Source organism: Dreissena polymorpha, chromosome 16 (assembly GCF_020536995.1).
Source record: "Dreissena polymorpha isolate Duluth1 chromosome 16, UMN_Dpol_1.0, whole genome shotgun sequence".
Classification (NCBI taxonomy): domain Eukaryota; kingdom Metazoa; phylum Mollusca; class Bivalvia; order Myida; family Dreissenidae; genus Dreissena; species Dreissena polymorpha.
In genome coordinates this window covers 34,962,134-34,988,453 of record NC_068370.1, presented here as the reverse complement: position 1 = coordinate 34,988,453, position 26,320 = coordinate 34,962,134, and the positions used below count along the sequence as shown (strand labels likewise).

Sequence of the window (26,320 nt, the reverse complement as noted above, 5' to 3'; positions counted from 1 at the left end):
ATGCATTAATTTTTATCCCAGTAACAGAGACTCTCTTTAATGAAAAAAAACTAAACCAGAAAGTGTCGTCTTTGATTAGCTTGTGCGCACTGCACAGGCTAATAAGTGTGCACAGGATACCACATATTTGACATGCATTAAGCCCCGTTTTCTCTGAACGCAGCAAATATGTACATATTTCAATGACAAACTGGCCAATGTCGTCGCACAAGCTGTTAAACACTATCGATTACATACACACATTCACTGTCTGCAGTGTACCAGTGGTGAAGTATAAACAGGCAGATGCGGTGGTTATCGGTTTTAGCGTAGTTAAGAGCAGACTGACTTGCAAAACTTGCTCTTAACATTTGTTCACAGGTGGTTAGTGTGTGGCTATGATATTAATTGGTGAAAACATAATTTTGAATGATAAATAATAATATTATAACGAAAAATTAACTTTTCTGGAAAAAAAATCACTATAAAGTATATTACAAGGTATGCAACTCGAAATCACCCGAAAACAGGGTGCATCGCTTTGAACAGCCATTACTTCATCACGATACACAAATCGCGTGACCCAGGGTATATACAATGCGAGAAACGTTTATTAATATCAACTACTTTTAGGAAGAAGACTTTATAAAGAATATATGGTTGGTGACATTTGATATCATGTCAAATCAGACGAGGCTTAGGGAAAGACGAGGCTTGCCTATTGTAAAATATGATTTATTTTTTAAAACTTTTTCATCTCACGTAGGCTTTACCTATTGCGTCAGCGGATGTTATTGATATTGGAAAGTCAAACTGAAAATAAACTATGCATATCGAGTGGTTATGAAATAAATTAAATTTCTAATTAAGCCCCTCTGCTAAAGAGCGTATATTGTTTGCATCTGTATAAAGGTCGGTCGGATGGTCGGTCGGTCTTTAAACCTTTGTGTTTCCACACGGGGAACCCGAAACGCCAAGCCGGTACGAGACGTAAATGTGAATAGGGCAGAAATCAGCACTGCCAAACTGCAGACTGCTTAGTACGCAGGTCATTGGAAAATCGGTGTTTAAAAATGAGCCTATGTTAAAAAGTTGCTCCATTTCAAACATTAAAATAACGTGCAGTATTTATCTGCGGGTGTTGTGTTGTTCTGGCACACAGGAAAACCCGAATCAAGCCCCACCTTTTTACCGGTCACTCAAAAATTTCTTAACAAACTACACTCCAAAAGACACAGTAAACAATGTTTGCGCAATGTTTATTACACAATTTTGCGTGTATTTTTATACGATCACTTTTTTCAATATTATCCACGAATTTTTTATTACAATTCTGGTCACATAGTACTTAAAACACTCTGAGGCAAGAAAAATACGCTCATTAATAAGAAAGTTCAGTCGACGTGACACTAAACAGCTTAACCGGTAGTTAAATATGGACAACATAGAGTCAAAAATGAAGGCTTAACCATTATTTATTAGTAACATAACTATTATTTATTAGTAACAACGTACACATTAAAATGCTTTAAGAGACCAGCTCTCATACCATCCAAATGCATATTTTATACAGGTTAATTTAAAGAAATTCCAAACAAAGAAGCATGGCGATAAAACCAATAGAAAATATTATAAATGCACACATAAAATGTGTAAAACTACAATTGTATGTATATAAAGAGTAAATGTCTATTCGGTCCCAACACCAAAAAAATGTATGCGTAAAAACATAAAAATAATGTAATGAAGGTTATTCATAATCTTCCACTCTGGTTTCATTACAGAAATTCTCTTAAAAAAGTGTCCTGAAGCAAGTGCATGCAATTCAATTGTTACTTTTGGGACACGTTTATATTCATTTAAACGCATCGAGGAAACTGGTTGAACTACACAGGGACCTATACAAACACATGTTTAGGTCCCTGAACTACATCAGACAATTAGGTTCAATTTATGAAACCATCTACGGACAGAAATCAAGGGATCGTAAGATTGGTGTCAGGGGTGAGCTCTCACTCAACTAAACATGTCAACATTACCTAAACCAAACTACGCATATATATACAATATGGATGAATCAAAAGACCACAGTGTAGCATGCACACACTAACTAAAATTTACATAATTATAGTAAAAGAATAAATGCAGCTTTAGGAACACGAAAACATATCAATATATTGTAAAAAATATGTTTTAAGCAGAAAAACACTACTAACAGCAAAAGTAAAGAATGAGGACAGAATCAGAGGCAACACCAGTGCTTATGGGAGAGGTCTTGAGGATTAAATACTAGTATATAGGCCCGTGTAGACGGTGTAGTATACAACACCAGACCAACAAAGTCATCCAACTCTCAGCTTTGTATGTATTCTTTACAATATGGATTTAATAATGTTTTTATCAGTAACATAATCAACCACCAAGCATCAGGTATGTGTATTAACACTAATACACATACCTGCCAAGCACTGAAGGGGAAAATAATTCAAATCAAATTGAATTAATCTGAAACTGCCTTTAAAGCAATTTTAGTTACAAATAAGAACTGATACATGTGTACAGAAGAACATAAATATCACAGATAAGTAATGGCAATCACTATCAGCCTTTGTGTGCCCTCAGGCCGGTATTTATAAATCTATCAAAAATATATCACCTTTGATAATATTTTTTAAACTACCGGTAAAAGGCAGAACAAATTATCATCAACATTTTAAAAATAAGGAATACATGTACTGGTATGCTCAATTGTAAAAAATGCCAATTTTCCATAATTCTGCATTTCATTTTTGCTTTTCAGATGAACAAATATCTTTAAATAAAGCTTGGTTGAAGTTTTATTTTGTGAATGCTAGGTAAGAATAAAAAATGAAGTTTTGCAATTTTTTTTATCAAGAATATTCTTCCTTTTGTACTTTTTTTGAGAATGGTTTGGTCAACACTGTTTCTCAACAATTGTGCTTATTGAAGTTCATTTATTTTGTTAACAAAAGGGTAAACACAAAAATTGATTCACTTTACTGTTAACAATAAATAAAATTATTAAATTATGAGAAAAGAAAAGAAAGCAAAAGGTTCATGGAACGAATGGTTATAAATTAAGATCCTCGCATGTGGATATTGCATAATCAGCAGGAAAGTCAGCCAGATGACTGCGCCATGTTTCGACTGGATTCACAAGATTAGCGCTCCATGATGGTCAGATGCACACCGAGGGCCTCTTGTGTTTCTTCACTCAGCAGTAGCTCTGATATCACCTGGTGGTCACTGCAATATACAGCCGGCAAAGATTTGAAAATCTTGAATAGTTTTAGCTGTTAGTTTTTGCAAACCACTATTTGCTGCTTATCATGGTCTGCAAATATATTATGGTGGCAATATTTCCCTGTCAGAAAAGGCTCTCAAGCACACAGGGCAATATTTCCCTGTCAGAGAAAGCTCTCAAGCACACAGGGCAATATTTCCCTGTCAGAGAAAGCTCTCAAGCACACAGGGCAATATTTCCCTGTCAGAGAAAGCTCTCAAGCACACAGGGCAATATTTCCCTGTCAGAGAAAGCTCTCAAGCACATAGGGCAATATGCCTATTTGGTTTTACAGTCCTTAGCCTGAGTGATACATAGCCACAAAAGTTTGCACTTTCAAACACTTTGTCTTTTTTTGTGTGGAAACGTTTTAAATGAACTCATTCGCATTTTGGATAATCCGATAATGTCTGCTCTGCTCCACTTACAAAAAAATAACATAACACAATTACAGGGACAATCAATTAACTGAAAAGGTATACAAAAATTAATCAAACATGAATTATGTCCATGACTTTCATAAGAATATCACCATTTTAAAATATACTAGACCAATTGATTAACATGATTAAACAATCAAGGCATCAAAGTCAAATGAATAGGAGTAGTTACAGAGATATGTACTATTTGCAATAAAACTACAACCTGAATTTCAAATTGCACGCAAACCTTAAATGGATTTTTATAAATACAAATGGAGACAGAATTGTCATAAAAAGCTTGTCATAGTTATAGCCTTTGGTCAGCAAAGTTCATAAAGACCCATTACACATATATAATCTTTATGGAATACGTGTAGTACTCTTCAACATCAACCTAAATTAAGAACAAAAATGGGGCATAATTTTGCTAAATTGTAGGTCAAAGTCATGGAACTTGGGCAGCAATCTCATACAATGAACCTAAATACATGAGAGAAGTTTCTACTGAATATGTGTGGTAGAAACTGTGATATGGAGATGTTGCATGTTTACCATAAACACATTCCTAAGTTTTAAAAAGGGGGCATAATTCTGCTAAATTAAAGGTCAGAGTTATGAGGCTTAGTCAGCTAACTCACACAATTACAATAAATATGTGTGCCAAGAAATACAATATAGAGTTATAGAGATGTTCCATGTTTACCTTAACCAAAGCATTACTGGGTTTCAGGCTTCTATTCCTGGGGCATGATTTGTATAAATAATGTTAAGTACCACTATTCAATGTTCTTAAACAAATATTACAGATCTCGGTCTTGTGGTTTAAAAAAGACATTTTTGAAATTATTATTTATTTTGCTTATTAAGTCAATGTAAACCATGTGACATCAAGGGATATGATTTGAACAATCCTTCAAGAGGACCATTATATGGTAATTGATCCATATTATGCACCTCTGTGGCTTTTTGTTTCAGAGAAAATCTTGTATCATTATTTTGGTATACAAGCATACATTAACCATTTTATGTTTAGTAAAAATGTGCCTTGGTGATACTGGAAAAATGAACATATTGACATAGGGCGCACAACCAACAAAACACGGTGACAACAGATCACAATAAACACTTTGATAATCCAATAAACAAAAATCAAATTTTGTTTGCTGTGGTTTAAGGAAGAAGCCAAATCCTCATCAGAGCACTTATATATTAATCCTCCCGTTGGAAAAATGTGAAAAGTTTATTTCATGACATTTTTTCTAAAGATGTACTACCGCGCATTAGCTTTGCCCAGGATGCCCTAAAATTAGGGACTTTACTTTGACTAATATGAATTTCCAAAACATATATATACCATAAGAAAAATACAGTAAAAGCATACCTTATCAGCCTGTACTCAAAACAGACATGGACATTGATTGTAGATTTGATGATACAATGTGCAATCCTCTTCTTCAGATCAAACACGGTGTCTGTGTTCTTTACAGCATAGCTGCAGACAAAAATCTGTGATAAATATCAGCATATAGAAAATTGTTACTGTATGTAAATTAACTTGATTGTAATAAATTGTTATGGTCTAATGTTCATTCTTTATGATGACTTACAGTTGTTTATGAGCTGATAAACATTCATATCCAACAACTTATTTTAAGACTTACATGATTTGACAACCAAGTTAGAAACAGAAATGTATACTTTCCTTTTTCATGACAGGGTATTTTCCTTTTGTCCTGGGGTGATTTGTATTAATACTATGTCGAAGTAGTTTTTGTTTGCAAATAATGTGTATTGATCATGACTTTTTTCATTTATGAAAGTGATTGTGTTCAATATTTAATTAACTAAACTTAATCCTTTGTACCTTAAGTTTTTAAGTTTTCTCATCAATCTTATAATATATGATTAAAACAGAACTCGACCAGTCAGGATATTAAGCTCATCCACCAACAAAAATCACTCATAAGGATGATAGACAAGTGGAATATTCGTGGCCTGACTATGCTGTTAATTTGGTGGTTTTACAACCAAACATTTGTTCTATGTCTTAAGAAAATCAGTGTGTTTTCAATAATATATCATTAAAGATTATCCTGTATTATGTCACTTAAAAGGCTTATCATGAAAATAGTGCAAGAAAATTATTTATATTTGCAATATTAATAAATTTGTTGCATTACCTACATTATAATTTAGTGACTGGATATCGATAAAAACGTTTGAAGGTTATAATAGGAATCCACTCATCATCATCAGTGATTGATTTCCCATGTAAATTGGTAAGAAATAAACACTTGAACCACAAATGTATCACATAAAAATGATATTTAACATTTTACTTAAATGCCTCATTGCTAGTCCAGAGATAGTTTTAAAGATTAGAGAAAATTTCCATAAATCAAATCAGCTACACGTACGAGTGTACAATACATTGGTAGAGTGGCAAAATTTTAACAATTGCTGCTGTTGTTCACAATAATCTCCACTAAACAGGTCAAGGGTTAATTTTCCAAAGTAGGACTTTAATATTAGAATACTCACTCCATTTGGTACCGGTTGGGTATCCCAGGGATGGGGTCATTAACTGAAACTGATCAGAATACATAGACAATAGATGAATAGATTTTAAGATATTGGAAGATATTTTATTGATATAAATTGGTTCATCACCACTATATCTTACTAGAAAGCATTCTTTCATCCACATAAATATTTTCTATCAGCTTATAACCAGACCCATTTAAAGGATTTTTTAAGCAAACACTTTAAAAATTAAAAATGTATGTACACTGGTAAAAAAAGTAAATTAATAGACATATTGTTTTAGATCATATACTTATACTTATTCAAAAGATATTGCAAAAAAAGATTACAGAAAACATAATTTTCCGTCTGTTTCATGTATTGCCCTTCACAGATAAAATATAATTGTTTGCACAATAAGAGATGAAAGTTGTTTTATAGTATATATAGCAAATATAGTGAAACTATCTTAATGAATAAATACTATATTTACAGCTTTTTACTTGTATTTTTATGATAACAGATAACTGCAAGATTAATATAACAACTATTAAATTTAGTTTATTAAATATTATATATTTCTTTAACACATACCAATCGGAATGAATGTAAGATTATAGTAAACATCATTAGCATTTTGTCGTATAGGCCAATTTGGATCCTTTTCCATGGCAACCGTCTGTGTAGGCTTGACCAGCTGACCATCTTGGGCATCCCAGCTACGTCCGTACACATAAAACACCTTCTTCTGTTTAGCACTGTTGGGACCTTTCATCACGTACAAGAACTTCTGTGGATCTTCTCTATCCACTACAGCTTCTGTGGAACAAGAGACTTAAATGGATGAAACTGGAATACATAAAGGTTATTTGTAAATCAATCTGTGAATATCCTTGGATAATTGTTAGCTAAATATCCATTATATGCGCAGATATAGTAAACGCTGATATGGGCTGCATTATCATGCAGTTTGACACGAAGAACGTCACATCAAACATGTTAATCCCAAGTGATTTCAGGTGCGAATTAGTAAGAGGCTCGCAGGTCATTAAATATTAGGGCAATTACGTTTGAATTTTTTTTTACGAATATCCGAATATCAATTCTGTTATTCAAATACTGACAATTCAATCGAATATCTAAATAATTTTGCCATTCCTATTACTTATAATAGTTCAGTTAAAAACATGATTTAATAGCTATTTGCATCTTGAATATCCAATGCCATTTGCGTAAAATATGATAATGTTATAAGATTATGGTTGATTTACTTTTCAAATGATCGTTTGCAATTAGGATATGAGTCGCGTCATGAAAAAATGTGTTTTATACCATATTTGGTCAGAGTAGCTCCAGGTCAGCCTGTTCATACATGAATCAGGTCTATGCCACCCATTTAAAGAGACCACGAAACATTGCATTACTACATAGTGGACAGTGTAGCTCCTGACCAGAATGAAAGATTTCACAGGCTGATCAGGAGCTTTGCTTGCCGCATATGGCTTGAAACCCATTTTTGCAAGACGCAACTACTTACTTCTGCTTTTAAAGCAGTGATGAATTTAAAAGGATAATTACTTTCACTAAAGTCATTTAAACGTGGGTGGTAGAAGTAGTGCCCCTTGTTCTTCTTTTCTTTTCCCTCAAATGGCTGCTCTGTACTTTTTGAAATGTTGCCAGACTTTCCATCATTTGCATATCTGTACCGTATGGAGCCGTGCTTCAAGTCAATCAGGACAGGTGTGTCTATCTTTAGTGACTATGAACAAATGAACAAAGCATTTATAGTTCATTAAACTGTAAAAAGGACTATGATCTTAATTATTGTTATGACATGAATAAAAGTTGTTGTATCATTAGGGCCATAATCGAAAACTATTACTAGTATATCAATTCTTATTATCAGATTTAAACTTAACTCAATAAAGCACTAGAACTGGGCCAATTTTGACCCCTTGCAGCATTTTTCAATGAAATTTAGTAGAGCACTCACAATATTATACCCCTTACAAGTGCAGTTGTATAGATTTTAAAAATGTTTACAATTCTATATAAACCATGTGATCAGTTTTAACCCATGGGCATGATGTAAACAAACATTATAGATAACCACAAGATGATATAACACACCAACTATTAAAGCCCTTACCCTTGTGGTTTGAGAGAGGAAGATTTTTTTTCATTTTAAGTATCTATTTTTATCTCTGGTGACCTACATATGGAATGGAATTGAGAAATGTGAACACATTTGAAAGAGGATTATTCCTGTGAAGTTTTGTTAAAATCTGTCAATATGTTAGGAAATAAGCTATTAAAAGAAACAGATAACAAACAAACCTCTCACGCACTTAAGGACTAAGGACATCCTACTGGTACATGTGCAGGTAAGCTAATAAATTTTGTACAGCACAAATGTATTACTTGTACTCATAACACACCACAAAAAAACAGTGGCTTAGCCATCAAAGTCATTTGATCAAAATAATATTTAACATTGCAGTGATGAGTTGCACATGTCTATAAAGGCATAACCTGCAGTCATGTGTAGCCTGGAGAATCTTAAACCAGCATTCAAAAGATATTATGACGTCAGATCATTAAGTAAAATTGACATACTTTCTACTTCTGCGATGGTGGCAAAGTAGGAATGTTAGTGCAGCTGGATGAAGAGTACAAAAAGTCTGCTGTAATGATGACTGAAGGTCAAATTCTTTTATCCATTCAATAATGCTTAATAAATGGAAATAATTAAAAAGTGATGGCAAACATAATTTACGCTTGATATGGACTTGGGTACTACTTATAAGTACTCTGGATACTCTTAAGTATGCTACAATCTTACCCAGGTACGGAAAATATACTAACACGCATATAAATATGTACCTGAGTTTGATTCCCGACAAAAATCTGATGTCATAAAATATTACCGAAATAAATTCTCTTTTTTTTGTTTAAACCTATTTATTTAAGCTTGATTGCATCGAAAGCCTCAGGCTAATTGAAACGCTCTCGAGTCTGTTTCCTGGGCCTAGAACCAGTACTTGGTGTCTTTGGGGGAGATCTAAAGAACGCTCCCACAGTGGGGATCGAACCCATGACTTCCCGGTAGAACATAACCTGTCTTAATAGGCATTTTTTATTCCAACCCATGACCTCCCGGTCGAACATAATCTGTGTTAATAGGCATTTTTTATTATAAGTTTTGATAATAAACAGGCCATTTTACAGTATATTGAAATAAATGTAAACATAATTATTAATAAGAAAAAATGAGCCGAGTGGGACCAATTTAGCGTTTGTGTTCCCGAGTACGTTTGAGTATATTTGGCCTACCCGGTGTAGATTGAAGTATACTTAAGAGTATGAAGGGTACTTTTAAGTAGTACCCGAAAAGACAATGACCAAACGAGCATATTAAAATTGGCACTATCCTTCATAAAGCAAAAGTGATGGCATTTCAGGCTCAAAGTAAACACATTTTGGATGCATGTAGCTGGACACTATTGCACTAATAATTATAATCACCAGGCCTACAACTGTAAAAGGGCTATGTCACTGCGATAGACCTTGCCCGGACCTTGTCATTTGATAAAACCGATGTTTTCTTTACAGGAAAACAAAATGAGGTACACTCGATGACTTGTTATGATAATGTAATGGGTTGTGTAATTTCAATCAACACACCTTTTTCGTTTTCTTTGACAGGTTGTCAGTGTAAACCATTCTGGGATTTGCGAGCATGCCCTGCTGAGGCTGAACGCTAGAAGCCGTGCCCATATTTAACAGACAACTGAACACGAAACTAAAAAAAAGTAGTTTTTGCCCCAAGTCGAAATTGATTAAATCCTAAAGCGTCATAATTGTCAACAACAACCAGGAAGTGACGATTACCTGTTACACTTGGAATACTTCTGACTATATATTGACTGGTTTTGAATAATTGTATACATAATGGTCGACGATATTGTAAAACTTGTGTAGCCAGTCTATCATGTCAGAAAAACAGAAATGGCTTCGCCACCAAAACCTTGGGAAAGACCAGGCATTAACAAACAATCGGATGATATAACCCCGTCTTCATTCATGTCAGGGTAATAAGTTAATAAATGTTAATTCAATATTTGTGTTGTCATTGTTAAAGAGTTATACAGACCATGGAAACCGTTTGTCCTAAATGTATCAATGGTCAAGTTGAACTAAGAAAACGTCAAAATCTCATTATCGCACTGATCTTAATATACTACAATAACTGTTGTTTTTTTATTGCTTTTTAATATTAAATTATGTGTTATCTCATGGTAAAATACTGGTTTTATGTGTTGTTTTGACTTAATAAATTTATGCAGTCGGGTTTATACAAATCCGAGTAGAGTCTAGAGTGTTATCAAATCAGCACAGCACAATCCAATTTTTGACCTTTTCAATTTTACTCGGAAAACTGTATAAAAAGGCATTTTATTAACGACAAGTATTTGAGCATACTTCTTTTTAAAACATGCCTGATTTCAAACCCTGTTTTCGTTAGCTTCCCGCTGATAAATTAATTACGTAATTTGTCCTGTATTCATGGGAGGCTGGGAGCAGTCCTCCAGCTAGGCCTAAATTGAAGGGCGCCCCACCCTGCCCCTCCGAACCTCCGCCCTGCCTTTCCTAGGGCCCCCCTGCCCTTAAAAAATAAATAAAATACATATGATTATAAATAAATCTCTGATTACATTGTAATTAATTTATTTCTCAGTTTAGACATTATATTTGAATGGTTTAATAATAATGGGAATAATAGATTCTAACAATGATAACATATAAATTAACATGCAACAGGAAGCATTCCAGAACCGCCAGCGCACACGAAAGTGCCCTTTTGACAAAATACTGCGTGTGGGAAGTGCCCTTTTGACAAAAAAGCCCCCCCCCCTGCCCTTTTCAAATCCTAGCTGGAGCACTGCATGGGAGCATGTGAGAATAACATAGTTTAGTAAAATCAAATGGGCAATTACATCAGAATGATGCTGGTCCAATTTACTATTCAGTGCTGACCTCGATTATTAACTTTTAGCTGTAGGCTGTGCTTCAATGCAGTGTTGATGTTATTGACCAGACGTCATCAGAGTTGAAAAATATCATCACAGAGTCAAGAAATGGCAAAACTTTCAGAAATCAGTAAAAAGAATACTGTTTTATTTGCATTGGATGTGTCTGACGGAAAACACAGAATGTAATCTGAAGGTGATAAACAGTGAAATGATGGTGTTATTATGATAGGAGTTGCTAATTGCTAGTGATAAGATGCATCGAATTGAATTAAAAGCAGAATGTTTCTGTATTTCACAGCCCAAATCAAGTTCAAAGATATTATTATGCAGTATTCTGTATGTTATACCACCTGAGGCTAAAAAACCCATCAAAATACCAATTTAGTATTTCAAACAGACTGGTGCGGACCGATACACATTGATGTTTCACATAAATTTACTTTCGTTTTCGACTGATTTTCAGAAAATAGTTTGTACATGTTGCATAAATCTTAATTTACAGTTAATTTATGATTAAGTCAGTGCTCAATGCGCGCACATGGCTTTACACGATTTACACATGCCTCTGTCCTGAATGGATGTCAAACAGACGCATGCCCCACATTTCACGTTATAGAGTCATCTGCATAGTGCACATGTTTTGTAAGAAATATACTGATTACTGACTACAATAAAGGTGGCATGATTGATGGATTTAGGTGACCTGTGTCCTGCTTTTTGGCAAATGTCCCAACATTTTTTTATGCCCCCTTTCGAAGAAAAGGGGGCATATAGTGATCGGACTGTCCGTCTGTCCGTCCGTCTTTCCGTCACACTTTGCGTTTAGGTTTTTTGTAAAATGTTCATAACTTCTATGTCCCTTGAGATATTACCTTCATATTTGGTATGCATGTGTATATAGACAAGGCCTTTCCATACGCACACAAATTTTTACCCCTGTGACTTTGACCTTGAACTAAAGGTCCGCGCTTAGGTTTCTAAATCTGCGTTTAGGTTTCAAAAAATTCTCATAACTTCTATGTCCCTTGAGATATAACCTTCATATTTGGTATGCATGTGTATATGGACAAGGCCTTTCCATACGCACACAAATTTTTACCCCTGTGACCTTGACCTTGAACTCAGGGTCCGTGTTTAGGTTTCGAAATCTGCGTTTAGGTTTAGAAAAATGCTCATAACTTCTATGTCCCTTGAGATATAACCTTCAAATTTGGTATGCATGTGTATATAGACAAGGCCTTTCCATACATACAAAAAAAATTACCCCTGTGATCTTGACCTTGAACTTAGGGTCCGCATTTATGCCGTTTGGGTTTCGAAATCTGCGTTTAGGTTTTGAAAAATGCTCATGACTTCTATGTGATCTTGACCTTGAACTTAGGGTCCGCATTTATGCCGTTTGGGTTTCGAAATCTGCGTTTAGGTTTTGAAAAATGCTCATGACTTCTATGTTTCTTGAGATATGACCTTCATATTTGGTATGCATGTGTATATGGACAAGGCCTTTCCATACGCACAAAAATTTTGACCCCTGTGACCTTGACCTTGAAGATAGGGTCCGCGTTTAGGTTTCGAAATCTGCGTTTAGGTTTTGAAAAATGCTCATAACTTCTATGTCCCTTGAGATATAACCTTCATATTTGGTATGCATGTGTATATGGACAAGGCCTTTCCATACGCACACAAATTTTGACCCCTGTGACCTTGACCTTGAAGATAGGGTCCTCGTTTTGGTTTCGAAATCTGCGTTTAGGTTTTGAAAAATGCTCATAACTTCTATGTCCCTTCAGATATAACAGACAATACCAAACTTCGTCAGACCGACGGACATATCTGACAGATTATGACAAGGTCCGTTCGATTTTGCAATCCGTCGGACCAAAATGTCCGACTTAAAAAATATAATAAATATCTTATTAATTATCGTCTGATGCTCCGTGGGATTCCAATATTTGCCATCAAAACATGTAGAACTAAATACGTTAATACCAGTGTTGTTTTTATGTTTTCAATGTGATACAAGCACGCAAAATAGTAGCAGACTAAAGGCAAAACATATAGATACAAACAAGCAAATGATAGCAAACTAAAAGCAAAACATATAGATACTGCTAGCAAATAATAGTAGAAAACATAGGCAAAAGAGGTCAATTGTCTTCAATGTAAACAGCATTGCGAAGCGAAAATAACGTTGACGTATAATTGTTTTCAGGTGATTTCATTTTCAAAATATTGTTGTCTTCTTTCCAAAAGATTATTTCACAACTAATTTTATTGTCTTTATATTTTGAATTGTAAGATTTGCCTGATATGCTGAGGTTTCTTACCAAAGTATTACCTGGTACTGATACTGTTATATTGAGAATATTGGCAAACAAATTTTGACAAGACTCCAGTGATTGATCATATTTTAATTGAAGGTACCTCAGATGAGCAGAAGACTGCTGAACTATATAATGTCGTAGACTTTGACGCAGAAACTCAACAAATCAATTATCAATACTGTAAAGATGACAAGAGTGATAACTGCTCAGATTTTCAGGAGGAAGGAGACAATGAGAAGAAGATAATCAATTATTTGAATTCCAATCTCTATTCCGATATCTGATAATATCTAGTAATATATAGTAACATACTTGTTTTATGATATGACTAGATAGTACATACTTGATATATTTATGTCATTATGATATAAATAAATACTATGTGTAACCGTCATTTCATTTTGTGTTTTCTCTCTTTTTGTTTGGTCTGACAAACACTCATCCGGTCTGACAGAATTTGTCAATCCGTCAGACTGAATGTCTGACACCAAACTGGAAGTTTGGTATTGTCTGATATAACCTTCATATTTGGTATGCATGTGTATATGGACAAGGCCTTTCCATACCCACACAAATTTTGACCCCTGTGACCTTGACCTTGAACTTAGGGTCCGCGTTTAGGTTTCAAAATCTGCGTTAAGGTTTCGAAAAAAGCTCATAACTTCTATCAAGCGTGTATAGGGGGCATAAGTCATCCTATGGTGACAGATCTTGTTTATGGAATATCCCGATTTGGACTTGAAAAATTCTGGCATGTATGGAATGAGTGATGTATTGGACGTCATCAATTGATGACTTTCATTGAACGAATGATAATGGTGACTAAAATTAGTTAAGCTCCTGGTTATAGCCGCGATTTGGGAGTCTTGAAAACTGGCCCAACACGTTTGCTGAAATTTGACATCTAGAACGCAATCTACATGATGGCATATCCGTAATTTCTGGGAAATATCTAGTTTTTGATAAAATGACGAAAAAGTGGTGTTTTTTATTGCGCAATCGCTATAACCACCTGGCTTGGCCGGAAGTACATGTAGCGTTAATAGCAACCCCAAGACAATTCACCCCCAGGAGACAATTCAGGCGCTAGACAATTCAAATTTGATTTTTATTTTTTTTTGTACCCAAAATATTTCGTACCCATATTTTTTTCGCACCATTTGTTTTTTCGTACCCATTTTTTGTACCCAAATTTTGTTCGTAACCAAATTTGTTCGTACCCCAATTTTTTTTCGTATCCATTTTTTTCGAACCCAAATGTTTTTGTGCCCACATTTTTTTTCGTACACATATATTTCTTACCATTTTTTTTTCGTACCCAATTTGTTTTGGCATAATTTTTTCGAACCTAAAAAATTCGTACCCACATAATTTTGTAACCAAAATTTGTTTACACACATTTTTGTGTCGTACCCAAATTTTCATTCCCACAGTTTTCTTACCCAAAATGTTCGTACCCACTTTTTTTAGTCCCCAGTCATTCCAACCCGCAAAACCCTTAAGGTGTCGCAACTCTAGTATGACTTTATGCATCTAATTAAGTTTCCTGTGCTCACAAATTAATCCTTATTTAACAATTGCATGACACTTTTATGATGCTCTGTAAATTATTGTGTATTAGAAATCAGATTTGGGTTATTAGATTACATGAGGATCTGGTCCAATAGTCTCGCTAAAAAAGTTAATGTCAAACCCCCTGTTATTGCATAGACACTTGTTTATAGTATGCTACATGTACTTCAAATTGTCCAGCAGTGGAAATGCTGAATAACAGATTATTTCTTTATGTGTGCAATGAGAAATGGATAAAATAATGCAATTTTTGAAAGTCCTTTAACATTTTTAGCTCACCTGAGCACAACGTGCTCATGGTGAGCTTTTGTGATCGCCTTTTGTCCGTTGTGCGTTGTGCGGCGTCAACATTTTCCTGGTTTACTCTCTAGAGGCCACATTTATTGTCCAATCTTCATGAAATTTGGTCAGCAGATTGTTTTCAATGATATCTTGGATGAGTTCGAAAATTGTTACATTTGCTTACATCGTAAATAAGAATTATTTTCAAGTCCGTTACGTATTTATTTTTAAATCTGGTCGTACAATTAAAGATTACAAAATCAAGTTACGAATATTATTTTTACATCGGTTCGTATCGATTTTTAACCAGGTTTTCCGAAGGAAAAAACTGGTTATTAGATTGGAGAATGCGGGCGGGCGGGCTGGCGGGCGGGCGGAACAAGCTTGTCCGGGCCATAACTATGTCGTTCATTGTCAGATTTTAAAATCATTTGGCACATTTGTTCACCATCATTGGACGGTGTGTCGCGCTAAATAATTACGTCGATATCTCCAAGGTCAAGGTCACACTTTGAGTTCAAAGGTCAAAAATGGCCATAAATGAGCTTGTCCTGGCCATAACTATGTCATTCATTGTGAGATTTTAAAATCATTTGACAAATTTGTTCACCATCATGGGACAGTGTGTCGCACGAAAGAATCACGTCAATATCTCCAATGTCAAGGTTGCCACGACTAAAAATAGATTTTTTTAAAAACAAACTTACAAAGGGGGTTAATTTTGTTTGTTCATTTCAAAAGTTCAGTTTGAGTTTTCTCCCTTTATCAGATTTTTTTTTTCACAATGAAAACCTGGTTTTGTGACAATTTTGTCCCTTGTTATTGAGTTCTTTAAGCGTATTAAAGACCTTTTTGGTACTAGTATAGAATGGTTATCGGGTTTGTTTAACGAAGCACATTTTTTCCAATAAAAGCAGCGTGTACTATTGATAAAAAAATGGCTGCCCCCAGAGGACGTCCTAAAAAACTGCAAAGCGTGCAAAAACACGCTTTTAACATATTTTACGCAAAGCGAACCAAAGTTGAATGTTATGAAAGACATTATAGAAAAGTTCTGATACGATTACACCCATTGTTATTTATTTTCAGGTCATTAAAAAAAGCTCAGAATTATTTTCCAAAACTTAGTAGTAACGTTAAGAATAAAATTTTAGAGTTAAGAATTCTTTTTGAAAATCTGGAAGCAACGTTAAGAATTTCACAAAACCTTATCTGGAGTTCTGATGGCTGCATAGGGGCGGGGCATTTTTCCTTATATGGCTATATATGGCAATAGTAAAATCTTGTTAACACTCTGGAGGCCACATTTATTGTCTGATCTTCATGAAACTTGGTCAGAAGATTCATCCTCATAATATCTTGGATGATTTCGAAAATGATGCCGGTTGGTTGAAAAACATGGCCGCCAGGAGGCAGGGCATTTTTACTTATATGGCTATAGTAAAACCTTGTTAACACTCTAGAGGCCACATTTATTTTCCGATCTTCATGAAACTTGCTCAGAAGATTTGTCCCACTGATATCTTTGATGAGTACAAAAATGGTAACCTTTGCTTGAAAAACATGGCTGCCAAGGGGCGGGGCATTTTCCCTTATATGGCTATAGTAAAATCTTGTTAACACTCTAGAGGCCACATTTATTGTCCAATCTTAATGAAACTTGGTCAGAAGATTCATCCTAATAATATCTTGGATGTGTTCGAAAAAGATTCCGTATGGTTGAAAAACATGGCCATTAGGGGGAGGGGCATTTTTCCTAATATGGCTATAGTAAAACCTTGTTAACACTCTAGAGGCCACATTTATTGTCCAATCTTGATGAAATATGGTCAGAAGATTTGTCTTAATGATATCTTGGATGAATTCGAAAATGGTTACGTTTGCTGGAATAACATGGCCGCCAAGGGGCGGGGCATTTTTCCTTATATGGCGATATAAAGCTAAAGTAAAATCTTGTTAACACTCTAGAGGCCACATTTATAGTCTGATCTTCATGAAACTCGGTCAGAAGATTCATCCCAATAATATCTTATACATGTTCCAAAATGATGCCGGTTGGTTGAAAAACATGACCACCACAGGGGCGGGGCTATTTTCTTGATATGGCTATAGTAAAACCTTGTTAACACTCTAGAGGCCACATTTATTGTCAAATCCTTATGAAATATTGTCAGAAGATTTGTCTTATTTATATCTTGGATGAGTTTGAAAATGGTTACGTTTGCTTGAAAAACATTGCCGCCAATGGTTGGGGCATTTTTCCTTATATGGCTATAAAAGGATATTGTAAAATCTTGTTAACACTCTAGAGGCCACAACATAGTCCGATCTTCATGAAACTCAGACAGAAGATTCATCCCAATAATATCTTGGACGAGTTCAAAAATGATGCCGGTTGGTTGAAAAACATGGCCACCAGGGGACGGGGCATTTTTCCTTATATGGCTAGTATATATGGCTATAGTAAAACCTTGTTAAGTCTCCTAGAGGTCACATTTATTTTCCGATCATCATGAAACTTGGTAAGAAGATTTGTCCCAATGATATCTTGGATGAGTTCGAAAATGGTTTTGGTTGCTTTAAAAACATGGCCACCAGGGGGGGGGGCATTTTTCCTTATATTGCTGTATATATATGGCTATAGTAAAACCTAATTAACACTCTAGAGGCCACATTTATTGTCCAATCTTCATGAAATTTGGTCAGAAGATTGGTCTCAATGATATCTTAGATGAGTTTGAAAATAATTATGTTTGCTTGAAAAACATGGCTTCCTTTGGGCGGGGCATTTTTCCTTATAGGGCTATAGTAAAATCTTGTTAACACTATAGAGGCCACATTTACTGTCTGATCTTCATGAAACTTGGTCAGAATATTCATCCCGATAATATATTGGACGAGTTCAAAAATGATGCCGGTTGGTTGGAAAACATGGCTGCCAGGGGGCGGGGCATTTTTCCTTATATGGCTATATTAAAACCTTGTTAACACTCTAGAGGCCAAATTTATTTTCCGATCTTAATGAAACTTGGTCAGAATCCCAATATTATCTTGTTATCTTAGGTGAGCAACTTTGGACCTTTCAGGGCCTCTTGTTTTTGATATGCATTTTTATTGGATATTAATATTTTATAATAGATTTGTAGGCGCATAATAGTAGTACTTCAATCTTGAGCGCTGCACTATATGTGAATAAGGAAAAACATTCAACCAATGATTGCAAGGCTTGTGAGACAGTATTACAAAAAAGACAAGTAAGAGTAATATTGTCAACCAGAGCCCTACTAATTGTTCTACATACTTATGACACACAGGACATAGCTGACAAATGGGTTTAGCAGTATGAACAGTTGTATATTATATGGCTTTATAAGGCTATAGTAAAATCTTGTTAACACTCTAGAGGCCACATTTATAGTCCGATCTTCATGAAACTCGGTCAGAAGATTCATCCCAATAATATCTTGGACGAGTTAAAAAATGATGCCGGTTGGTTGAAAAACATGGCCACCACAGGGGCGGGGCTATTTTCTTTATATGGCTATAGTAAAACATTGTTAACACTCTAGAGGTCACATTTATTTTTCGATCATCATGAAACTTGGTCAGAAGATTTGTCCTAAGGATATCTTGGATGAGTTCGAAAATGATTTTGGTTGCTTTAAAAACATGGCCACCAGGGGCGGGGCATTTTTCCTTATATGGCTATATATGGCTATAGTAAAACCTTTTTGTTAACACTCTTGAGGCCACATTTATTGTCCAATCTTCATGAAATTTGGTCAGAAGATTGGTCTCAATGATTTCTTGGAAGAGTTCGAAAATAATTATGTTTGCTTGAAAAAATGGCTTCCAAGGGGCGGGGCATTTTTCCTTTTATGGCTATAGTAAAATCTTGTTAACACTATAGAGGCCACATTTACTGTCTGATCTTCATGAAACTTAGTCAGAGGATTCAGCCCGATAATATCTTGGATGAGTTCAAAAATGATGCCGGTTGGTTGAAAAACATTGCTGCCAGGGGGAGGGGCATTTATCCTTATATGGCTATAGTAAAATCTTGTTAACACTATAGAGGCCACATTTATTGTCTGATCTTCATGAAACATGGTCAGAAATTTCATCCCAATAATATCTTGGACGAGTGTGAAAATTATGCCGGTTGGTTGAAAAACATGGCCGCCAGAGCGCGGGGCATTTTTCCTTAAATGGCTATAGTAAAACCTTGTTAACTCTCTAGAGGCCACATTTATTGTCCAATCTTCATGAAATTTGATCAGAATGTTGGTCTCCATAATATCTTGGATGAGTTCGAAAATGGTTACATTTGCTTGAAAAACATGGCTGCCTAGGGGCGGGGCATTTTTCCTTATATGGCTATAGTAAAATCTTGTTAACACTCTAGAGGCCACATTTATTGTCTGATCTTCATGATCTTGTAAACACTCTAGGGGCCACATTTATTGTCTGATCTTCATGAAACTTGGTCAGAAGATTCATCCCAATAATATCTTGGATGAGTTTGAAAATGATGCTGGTTGGTTGAACAATATGGTCGCCAGGGGGCGGGGCATTTTTCCTTATATGGCTATAGTAAAACCTTGTTAACACTCTAGAGGCCACATTTATTGTCCAATCTTGATGAAATATGGTCAGAAAATTCATCCCAATAATATCTTGGACGAGTTTGAAAATTATGCCCATTGGTTGAAAAACATGGCCGCCAGAGGTCGGGGCATTTTTACTTAAATAGCTATTGTAAAACCTTGCTTTTACTCTCTAGCAAAACATGGCTGCCTAGGGGCGGGGCATTTTCCTGTATATGGCTATAGTAAAATCTTGTTAACACTCTAGAGGCCACATTTATTGTCTGATCTTCATGAAACTTGGTCAGAAGATTCATCCCAATAATATCTTGGACGAGTTCGAAAATGATGCCGGTTGGTTGAAAAATATGGCCGCCAGAGGGCGGGGCATTTTTCCTTATATGGCTATAGTAAAACCTTGTTAACACTCTAGAGGCCACATTTATTTCCAATCTTGATAAAATATGGTCAGAAGATTTGTCTTATTGATATCTTGGATAAATTTGAAAATGGTTAAGTTTGCTTGAAAAACATGGCCGCCAATGGTCGGGGCATTTTTCCTTATATGGCTATATAAGGATATAGTAAAATCTTGTAACACTCTAGAGGCCACAACATAGTCCGATCTTCATGAAACTCAGACAGAAGATTCATCCCAATAATATCTTGGACGAGTTCAAAAATGATGCCGGTTGGTTAAAAAACATGGCCACCAGGGGACGGGGCATTTTTCATTATATGGCTAGTATATATGGCTATAGTAAAACCTTGTTAACACTCCTAGAGGTCACATTTATTTTCCAATCATCATGAAACTTGGTCAGAAGATTTGTTTCAATGGTATCTTGGATGAGTTCGAAAATGGTTTTGGTTGCTTTAAAAACATGGCCACCAGGGGCGGGGCATTTTTCCTTATATGGCTGTATATATATGGCTATAGTAAAACCTTGTTAACACTCTAGAGGCCACATTTATTGTCTAATCTTCATGAAATTTGGTCAGAAGATTGGTCTCAATAATATCTTGGATGAGTTTAAAAATAATTATGTTTGCTTGAAAAACATGGTTTCCTTTGGACGGGGCATTTTTCCTTATATGGCTATAGTAAAATCTTGTTAACACTCTAGAGGCCACATTTACTGTCTGATCTTCATGAAACTTGGTCAGAATATTCATCCCTATAGTATATTGGACAAGTTCAAAAATGATGCCTGTTGAATGGAAAACATGGCTGCCAGGGGGCGGGGCATTTTTCCTTATATGGCTATATTAAAACCTTGTTAACACTCTAGAGGCCAAATTTATTTTCCGATCTTCATGAAACTTGGTCAGAAGATTTGTCCCAATATTATCTTGTTATCTTAGGTGAGCGACTTTGGGCCTTTCAGGGCCTCTTGTTTTTGATATGCATTTTTATTAGATATTTATATTTTATAATAGATTTGTAGGCGCATAATAGTAGTACTTCAATCTTGAGCGCTCCACTATGTGTGAATAAGGAAAAACATTCAACCAATGATTGCAAGGCTTGTCAGACAGTATTACAAAAATGACAAGTAAGAGTATTATTGTCAACCAGAGCCCTAATAATTGTTCTACAAACTTATAACACACAGGACATAGCTGACAAATGGGTTTGGCAGTATGAACAGTTGTATGTTTTTGTGCCATATATAATGCAAAATACTGGGACAGTTCACACAAGCTTAACAGTTATATTAATACCAGTTTTATGTAGTGCAAGCTTTGACATTATCTAAAACTAATTGAACAAGGTTATTTATAGTTTGGCAATCTACAGTCAATTTAAAAGTTAATAAGACACAAAATGTTTTCTGGACAATTTTTTGCTGAAAATCTAACACACAATTTCCCATTTATGAACTAAAATTCAAAAAAATATCAAATTTACCAAACATACAGTATGTTCTTTTGTACACAAGATGTCTATTGATAATATATCACTAATTCTTTTATAGACCAGCTCCGTCATCATATGGACTGGGATCATCACTGTCGGGTTTATCACCAACAACAGGTGGTGGGGACGCCCCTCCCCCAGTCCCATCACGTTCTCCCACATTAGGATACTCCAGTTATTCTCCTGGAAATGGTTACGGGGGATCCTACAGCAGTCCATACAGCTATGGAGGTGGTGGCATGTACAGCAGCCCTTACAGCAGCATGTACGGAGGGTACAGCTCTGGAATGTATGGATCCAGTATGTACGGCGGAGGCTATGGTGGATATGGGATGAACCGATACGGCTATGGTGCACAAAATAATGAATACAATTCCTTTGCAAGAATGGCTGAAGAAAGTTCACGGCCTGCCTTTCAGTCAATTGAGAGCATAGTTGGTGCTTTTTCTTCTGTGAGCATGATGTTAGACTCGACGTTTCAAGCGGTGTTCAATTCATTTCGAGCTGTGATAGGAGTTGCTGACAACTTCAGCAGAATGAAGACTCAATTTGCTCAAATATTTTCTGCATTCGCACTATTTAGAACAATAAGATACATGTACAGAAAGTTGTTGGTGTTGTTACGTTTAAGACCTCAAGGATTTGCAGAAGAAGCCTGGACAGAAGCCGGGGACACTGTGACACAGGGCCTTGGAACTCCTGGGCCAGGCAAAGGAAAGAGCAGCTGGCCAGTGCTGATGTTCTTTGCAATCATCATGGGCGGACCATGGCTTATATGGAAATTTTTGCAGTCCACTTTTGCTGGTCAAGGTAGAGTATCTAATAAAATATGAAAGCAACAGTTATGGCTCTTGTAAACTTCATAGCTTCTCCATGAGGTATACTTACCTTTTAAGTTTCAAGTTGACTCCTCATTAATTTTTTTAGCTATGCTCCGGACATATATAAATAAATACAAAAAATAAAGGGGATACTGTTAATACAGAATGTCTTAGTTGAAAAAGGTGCATTACTTGTGTAATATTTAATCTTCAGATGAAAATTGCACATGCATGACTTCATATAAGTAGAGATAATGCTTACCAGTGGCCATGCTTTACGTTGAAACTTTTTAAAGAATGCCTCCAAAGTTTGGTCTACAGGCAGATATCCTTTGCATTTCCAATACCCCCCCCCCCCCCCCTTTGCTATATATGGTGATACTTGTATCACATTTAAATTGATTATGCAGATTAATTATTATACTTGATAAACATGGATTCATGGTGGGATGAAATTGACATAACAGAATGAAAACTCTCATAGTAATAACAAAAAAGATATGAAATTCTTTAATATTTAACACCTTACGTTTTTGTGTTCCCAATGTGACAGTCATTGACAGTGAAAACATCCAAAGTCATTGACAGTGAAAACATCCAAAATATTACCACACTTTTTTGGTTAAATCGCAAGGTCAAAGAGATGAAGGATTTACTGTACACACACAACCTTTTTTATAAACTGGGTACTGGTATGACAATAGTTTCTTTACACCACATGATTTGTCTGAATTTTGTTTAAGTAGATTAATTCATTGTTTTAATTAGTTATATAAGAAGATTCTTTTTAACTTTCAACAAAATTATAATAATAGTTTTTGTTGTTGATATGATCGCATAGTCATAGTGTTCAAGTTAAGTGATTGTGATCAGCCCTCTAATCTTGTCAAAACCTTGTTACCACTATGGCGGCCACATTAATTTCTCAATCCATATGTAATTTTGTTATAATGTTTATTTTACAATATCTAGGCAAAGTTTTTATCTTGGTCATGTGCATTCAAAACAAGGTCACTAGGTCAATCTTAGAAAAACCTTGTCTCCACTTTACCACATTGATGACTCTTAAAGAAACTCTGTCAGACTACGAATACTAATGGGGTTGTTTACCCTCGGGACTTCGGTTAAAAACCATTGCCCGAGCATACTGCTTAATATAAAAAACTCTGCATTAAAATGGTCGTAAACGGCCATATGGTCAGCCTAATTTTACTGGGCTGAATCATGTATAACATATGGTACTTTGCAGTGTTGGTGCAGTGCTTTAATAAAAATCTAATAATTTAAAAATAGCTTTACTTATAAATGTTAATGGGTGTTATAAACGCAATACTCAACATGACAACTGTGCCTTTATACCACTGTTAAAAAAGTGGTGTTTCAATTGGATAACCGTTTATTTAAACGATGGCGCTGATTGGTTCAAATTGCTTTACTAAATAAGACAAGTAGGTCAATCCGTTTTGGAATCAGGAATTTGGACATTGGATAACCTTGACATATGGTTCATTATGTATAATGTAAACAATGCAAAAAATTCATGAAAGGAAATATATCAGAGAAGAAGAATTATTACATCCAAAAGTACCTAAATTTCAATAGCATATTCTGTCAAAATGTTTATCTTGTCATTTTGTAGTGTGAGTTCTAATCTGTGTCATTTGCGTCCAAAAACTAGGTCATCAGTTCAAATCTAAGAACTACCTTTGTACTACTCTAGAGGACACATTTATGACTCAATCTTGATGAAACTTGGTCATTATATTAATTGTAAGAATATCAAAGCCAAGTTTAAATCAAAGTCATGCAACTAGAAATGAGGTAGCCTTGTATAATCTTCAGGTATAGTAATAAAAAAAATTCAATCAAACAATATTTATGATGCATGCTTGCTATATCTTGATTATAATGTTTATATTGACAGTATCTAGGCCGAGTTTGAATCTGTGACAAGTGCATTCAAAAACTAGGTAACCAGGTCATATCTTAGAACAACCTTGTCTTCTCTCTAAAGGCCATATTTATGACTCGCTCTTGACAAACTTGGTCAGAATATTTATCTTGACAATATGAAGGCCTTGTTTGAATCCAGGTCAAGTCAAAAACTAGATCACAAGTAACCTCTTAACAATTGTTGTCTGTGAACTACAGTGAGTGCTGAATGGTCATCATGGTCCCCTTGTTTACCATACTTTCTTGTGTGTGTTTGATCAGGTGTTGGCCAAGGCTGGGCAACAGGAGAAGAAGACCACTTTGTGGGTAAAACCCTGTACAACTTCCAGGCCCAGAGCAATGATGAGCTGTCTTTCCAGGCTGGTGCAAACATCCACATAGCTCCAAAAGGTGTGAGAACCCCCTCCCCCCTCTTTATTTATTTTTTGGCATGTAATTTTTAGCTTGCCATACGATTTATATGGCCTACATTTACACTTTTTTCCATATTTAAGATTCTGTAAGTTTGATTCATTTTAACCAGGTTTTTGAGCTCTTGTATTTGAGCTTAAACATATTTTCATGTTTAAGGTGTGATATGTTTGCAGAGATGCAGCCAAGAGTGAAAGGTTGGCTCCTTGGGAGCATTGATGGCAAGACTGTTGGCCTGGTCCCAGCAAACTATATTAAGGTCCTTGGTAAGCGTAGAGGAACCAAAGTTTCTAACTATCCTGTGAATAATGAACTGGAAACATTCAGCGATCAAAGTCAGGCTGGAAAATCAAATATAAATTCAGTCTCCAGTCTTAGTCAACCATCAGTGCAATCTGGTGCAGAAGCCATAGGACTACACCAGTCACCAAGTGCTGTGAACTTTGAAAACCAAATTCAGACTGAGTTTACTAGGGAGAGAAGTATTCAAAACATGGACTCAACCCTGCTAAACAATTCTAGCCCATTGGATCAGGTTCCTGAATTGCCAGAAGTTTACCAAAATGACAAGGCATAATATTTAGCCATTTCATTTTGGTGATAGCAGTTGTATTGTATAATTCTAATATTAAAGTGTAAAATACGTGAATGCCACACTGCAAGTTTTTATGTAGACCCAGATGATCGGCCTTTGATTCTGCTGTCAAAGAAAGTTTAAATGATTGAAATTGTACAATCAAAATTATGAGAAAATTGTTTCAGCAACTTTATTTTAATGCCTCCGAAGGTGGGCATATAGTGATTGCATGTCCGTCTGTCTTTCCGTCACAGTTTGCTTTAAGGTTTCGAAAAATGCTCATAACTTCAATGTCGCTTCAGATGTGACCTTCATATTTGGTATGCATATGTATATGGACAAGGCATTTCCATACACAACAAATTTTGACCCCTTTGACCTTGACCTTGAACTAAGGGTCCACATTTTGGTTTTGAAATCTGCGTTTAGGTTTTGATAAAGTGTTTTTCGGGGGCATATGTCATTTATGGTGACAGCTTTTGTTTGAATAATACTGTTAATATTTTTTACAAATACTCTACCTGCTTTATATTACTATCAAATAATATATAATTATATCACTGTCAAAAAATAAACTGTCATGATTCATATGTAAGTGCATGTAGTAGGTAA

The 26,320-nt window shown here is 35.4% G+C and overlaps 2 protein-coding genes across 2 annotated transcripts; one reads left to right on the top strand and one right to left on the bottom strand.

The window, feature by feature from the left end:
* Positions 1–1,438: 1,438 nt before the first annotated feature.
* On the bottom strand, positions 1,439–10,058 carry LOC127861878 (uncharacterized). The gene is made up of 6 exons (XM_052400589.1): positions 9,913–10,058; positions 7,807–7,987; positions 6,823–7,047; positions 6,247–6,295; positions 5,087–5,197; positions 1,439–3,246 (listed from the first exon to the last, which is right to left on the bottom strand). Exons 1-6 carry the CDS (start codon positions 10,003–10,005, stop codon positions 3,162–3,164), a joined length of 744 nt encoding a protein of 247 aa, XP_052256549.1. The 5' UTR covers positions 10,006–10,058; the 3' UTR covers positions 1,439–3,161.
* A 31-nt stretch (positions 10,059–10,089) lies between these two features.
* Positions 10,090–25,780, top strand: LOC127861877 (probable peroxisomal membrane protein PEX13). The gene is made up of 4 exons (XM_052400588.1): positions 10,090–10,319; positions 22,005–22,756; positions 24,982–25,110; positions 25,308–25,780. Exons 1-4 carry the CDS (start codon positions 10,237–10,239, stop codon positions 25,706–25,708), a joined length of 1,365 nt encoding a protein of 454 aa, XP_052256548.1. The 5' UTR covers positions 10,090–10,236; the 3' UTR covers positions 25,709–25,780.
* Positions 25,781–26,320: the final 540 nt, after the last annotated feature.

Excerpts from the sequence above, each read along its gene's own strand:
- LOC127861878 (XM_052400589.1), bottom strand. The coding sequence starts at position 10,005 with ATGGGCACGGCTTCTAGCGTTCAGCCTCAGCAGGGCATGCTCGCAAAT. Across the intron at positions 5,198-6,246 it reads CCCAACCGGTACCAAATGGA|CTATGCTGTAAAGAACACAG; the intron begins GTGAGTATTCTA and ends TTTTGTCTGCAG. Across the intron at positions 3,247-5,086 it reads TTTGAGTACAGGCTGATAAG|TGACCACCAGGTGATATCAG; the intron begins GTATGCTTTTAC and ends TGTATATTGCAG.
- LOC127861877 (XM_052400588.1), top strand. The coding sequence starts at position 10,237 with ATGGCTTCGCCACCAAAACCTTGGGAAAGACCAGGCATTAACAAACAA. Across the intron at positions 10,320-22,004 it reads CCGTCTTCATTCATGTCAGG|ACCAGCTCCGTCATCATATG; the intron begins GTAATAAGTTAA and ends ATTCTTTTATAG. Across the intron at positions 25,111-25,307 it reads CATCCACATAGCTCCAAAAG|AGATGCAGCCAAGAGTGAAA; the intron begins GTGTGAGAACCC and ends ATATGTTTGCAG.